The 3,550-nt window shown below is 39.9% G+C and overlaps 1 protein-coding gene across 1 annotated transcript in view; it reads right to left on the bottom strand.

Moving 5' to 3' along the window:
- The window catches only part of ABHD3 (abhydrolase domain containing 3), a 66,365-nt gene that overhangs the window by 5,888 nt on the left and 56,927 nt on the right, over positions 1-3,550 (bottom strand). The window contains exons 6-7 of the mRNA XM_011957815.1: positions 2,846-2,894; positions 2,602-2,767 (exon numbers count right to left, since the gene is read on the bottom strand). Of these exons, the coding sequence (XP_011813205.1) occupies positions 2,602-2,767; positions 2,846-2,894 (215 nt within the window). The remainder of the gene's footprint in view (positions 1-2,601; positions 2,768-2,845; positions 2,895-3,550) is intronic.

Below are 3,550 nucleotides of genomic sequence, written 5' to 3'. Positions count from 1 at the left end.
AAAGTATGTGGTAACAGCTCATAAAAAAAAAAAAAAAAAAAAAAAGGTAACAGCTTCTCTACCCCACCCCCTTGTAAGAAGAAAAAGGAAGCTAAAATTCAGTGTAAGAGAACTGGGGCCTTCTACAAACTGACTGTTTAGACAATGCTCTACATTTGACCCTTCGCAACACTCAAAAGAATAAACCGATAGCCCTAAAGCAAGGCTCAAACAGCTAAGTTCTTATCAAAAAGTGGTCCTGACTTCATGTCCTCAGCTAGCCACATCCGTCCCAAGGGAAAAAGTGAACATCTATCTTGGGATCAGGTGTGGGAACTTAAGGGGGAATGGCTGATACTATTTTTGCTTTTCCTTTTTCACCAAACATTTAGAGTGTTTCATTTGCCTCTAAAGGAATTATCAAGAGCCTAAACTTCACATTCTGGATACATTCAGAAATTTCTAACGCTGAGAATTACAGTCATATCAGAAGAACAAAAGGCTGGGCCACATTTGAGTCATGTGAAAGATGCTAGCTGCCTGTTCTCTCAGACTGCAGACAATTGTCCACTATTTCAATGTGGCAAGACTATTTTAAAGGCTTGGGAAAGAACAGAAAATAATGAGTTCAAACTTCACCCAAGTGGGTAAGGTTAAAATGTTGGGAATTTTTTGTTGGTAAAAAGGTCAGTGAAATATAAAAACGGGTAGAGAAATACCAGGCTTCCTTAATCCAATGAAAATATGCTAAACAATCACCATGTAAGTCAATTGACATTAAAGTTCACAGTTTCATTTTCTAAATTGTGGTCAAGGCCATAAGTTTCAGCTTCTAAGATTACCTGTCATTAATCATAAATCACACAATAAAATAGGATCTTCTAGAGAAATAATAGGTCATTAAAAAATATATACATATATATATATACACACTGGGGATTATCTGAAAATTTCACAACATGTGTGTTATGTTTATAGTTAGAATCATTTTTTAAACGAAGTATTTGGGGAAAATGGTTTTAATGTATTGAAAGGAAAGAGAGAAAAAATTTTTTGTTTCTTTTTTCGAGATGGAGTCTTGCTCTGTCGCCCAGGCTGGAGTGCAGTGACACGATCTCAGCTCACTGTAACCTCCACCTCCTGATTCAAGCAATTCTCCGATTCTCCTGCCTCAGCCTCCCAAGCAGCTGGGATTACAGGCATGTGCCACCACGCCCAGCTACTTTTTGTATTTTTAGTAGAGACAGGGTTTCACTGTGTGGGCCAGGCTGCTCCCTATCTTTGTCATCAAATTTCATATTTCTTGACATAAGAAAGCAGGAAAGTTGGCCGGGCGTAGTGGCTCATGTCTGTAATCCTAGCACTCTGGGAGGCCGAGGTGGGTGGATCACCTGAGGTCAGGAGTTCAAGACCAGCCTGGCCAACATAGTGAAACCTCATCTCTACTAAAAATACAAAAAATAGCCAGGCATGGTGGCGGGCACCTGTAATCCCAGCTACTTGGGAGGCTGAGGCAGGAGAATTGCTTGAACCCGAGAGGCAGAGGTTGTAGTAAGCAGAGATTGTGCCACTGCATTCCAGCCTGGGTGACAGAGCGAGACTCCATCTCAAAAAAGAAAAAAAAAGAAAGCAGTAAAGTTTAGGCTGGGTGTGGTGGCTCACGCCTGAAATCCCAGCACTTTGGGAGAACCAGGCAGGCGAATCACCTGAGGTCAGGAGTTCAAGACCAGCCTGACCAACACGGTGAAACCCTGTCTCTACGAAAATACAAAATTAGCCAGGCACGATGGTGGGTGCCTGTAATCCCAGCTACTTGGGAGGCTGAGGAGGAAGAATTGCTTGAACCCAGGAGGCAGAGGTTGCAGTGAGCCGAGATCATGCCTTTGTATTCCAGCCTGGGTGACAGAGTGAGAAAGAAAGCAGGAAAGTTATTTTTGAATAATTTTCTTTTTTTAAGAGACAGGGTCTCACTCTGTTGTTCAGGCTGGAGTGCAGTGGCATGATCATAGCTCACTGCAGCCTCAAACTCCTGGGCTCAAGTGATTCTCCCACCTCAGCCTCCCAAGTATGTGGGACTACAGGCACACACCATCATGCCCAGCTAATTAATTTTCTTTTATACAGTATTCCGGGGAAAAGGAAAGAATGTTTCTCTTCAAATATGACCTTCTAGTCGAAATATGCTTCACTAATTGAGATAATCAAAGCCACTGTGTTTATAAAGTCTCAAGTTCTTTTCCAGCTTAAAAGGGAAGGAAAACTTCAAATTTTTCTGTACAGGAACCTCAGGAAGAAGAGGCAAGTGATGACAATATTCTCTTGAGGCAAAAAGACTGTAACATAATCTGTCCAAAGAACAGTGTATTTGATAAGAAGGAAAGGTTATAAAAATGAGAACGAGCAAAACAGTGAGTCATAATTTGTTCTGAGCTTCTCACAATGGACTAGATAAGGGTCTGTGAAAATATTTAAGTGATCTGAGACATTTAGATACTATGTTATGAGTATCTAGTTTTTTAAGTAATGGAAATGACACATTTTCTTTCTACTATATTTTCTTAAAAAGAACAATATGTTAAAAGTTAATTCATGTCAAAATATATAGAAATATGTTAATTTTACCATGACTGGGTGAGAAAACATCATCCACAGAATTCAGACACAATACTGGAATTCCTACTGACGTCAGTCTACGACTCGGACTGGCATCAGTATAATAATCATCAATTGTTCGGTATCCAAACATGACTGAAGTGAATCGCTTATCAAACTCTCTGATGGATTTAGCCTGAAACACAAAAACAAATTATATCTAGTCTTGCCCCAAAAGAAGAAATAAAAGTATTACATAAAGTTTCTCTCCTACCTTCATGACATGATCCATATCAACTTGTTTTACAAACATATGTCGGTGCCTGGAACAAAAGAATTTCAGAAGTAAAAATCAAGGTCATTCCAACTCCATCATACTAAAAAGACTTAAAAACAAACTACTAAACAGCCTAGCACAGGGCACAAAGTTGGCACTCAATAAATATTTGCTTAATCAGGTATGGCAAGATTAGTATAATAATGTTTGTGCTGAAGATATTTTCTTCAAGTACATTTTTTTTTTTTCCTTTTTGAGACAGGCTCTTTCTTTGTCACCCAGGCTGGAGTGTAGTGGCACGATCACGGTTCACTGCACCTTCCATCTGCTGGGCTTTAGTGATTCTCCCACTGCAGCCTCAAAGTAGCTGGGACTACAGGTGTGTGCCACCACGCCCTACCAATTTTGTGTTTTGGTTTTTTTTTTTTTTGTATTTTTTGTAGAGATGGGGTTTCACCATGTTACCCAGGCTGGTCTCGAACTCCTGGACTCAAGGGATCCACCCTCCTCGGCCTCCCAAAGTGCTGGGATTATAGGCATGAGCCACCTTGCCTGGCCTGGTAAAATCTAATCCAGTGTTGGATGTCAACTTCCAGGATAACTATGGTTCTCAGTAAGTCATGTGCAAATCAACAGTACTTTTCAAGTTTATATTTATTAATTCACTTAAAAGTATGTGGTAACAGCTCATAAAAAAAAAAA

Source organism: Colobus angolensis, unplaced genomic scaffold (assembly GCF_000951035.1).
Source record: "Colobus angolensis palliatus isolate OR3802 unplaced genomic scaffold, Cang.pa_1.0 Scaffold45, whole genome shotgun sequence".
Taxonomy (NCBI): Eukaryota; Metazoa; Chordata; class Mammalia; order Primates; family Cercopithecidae; genus Colobus; species Colobus angolensis.
This window is presented reverse-complemented; position numbering and strand designations above follow the sequence as displayed.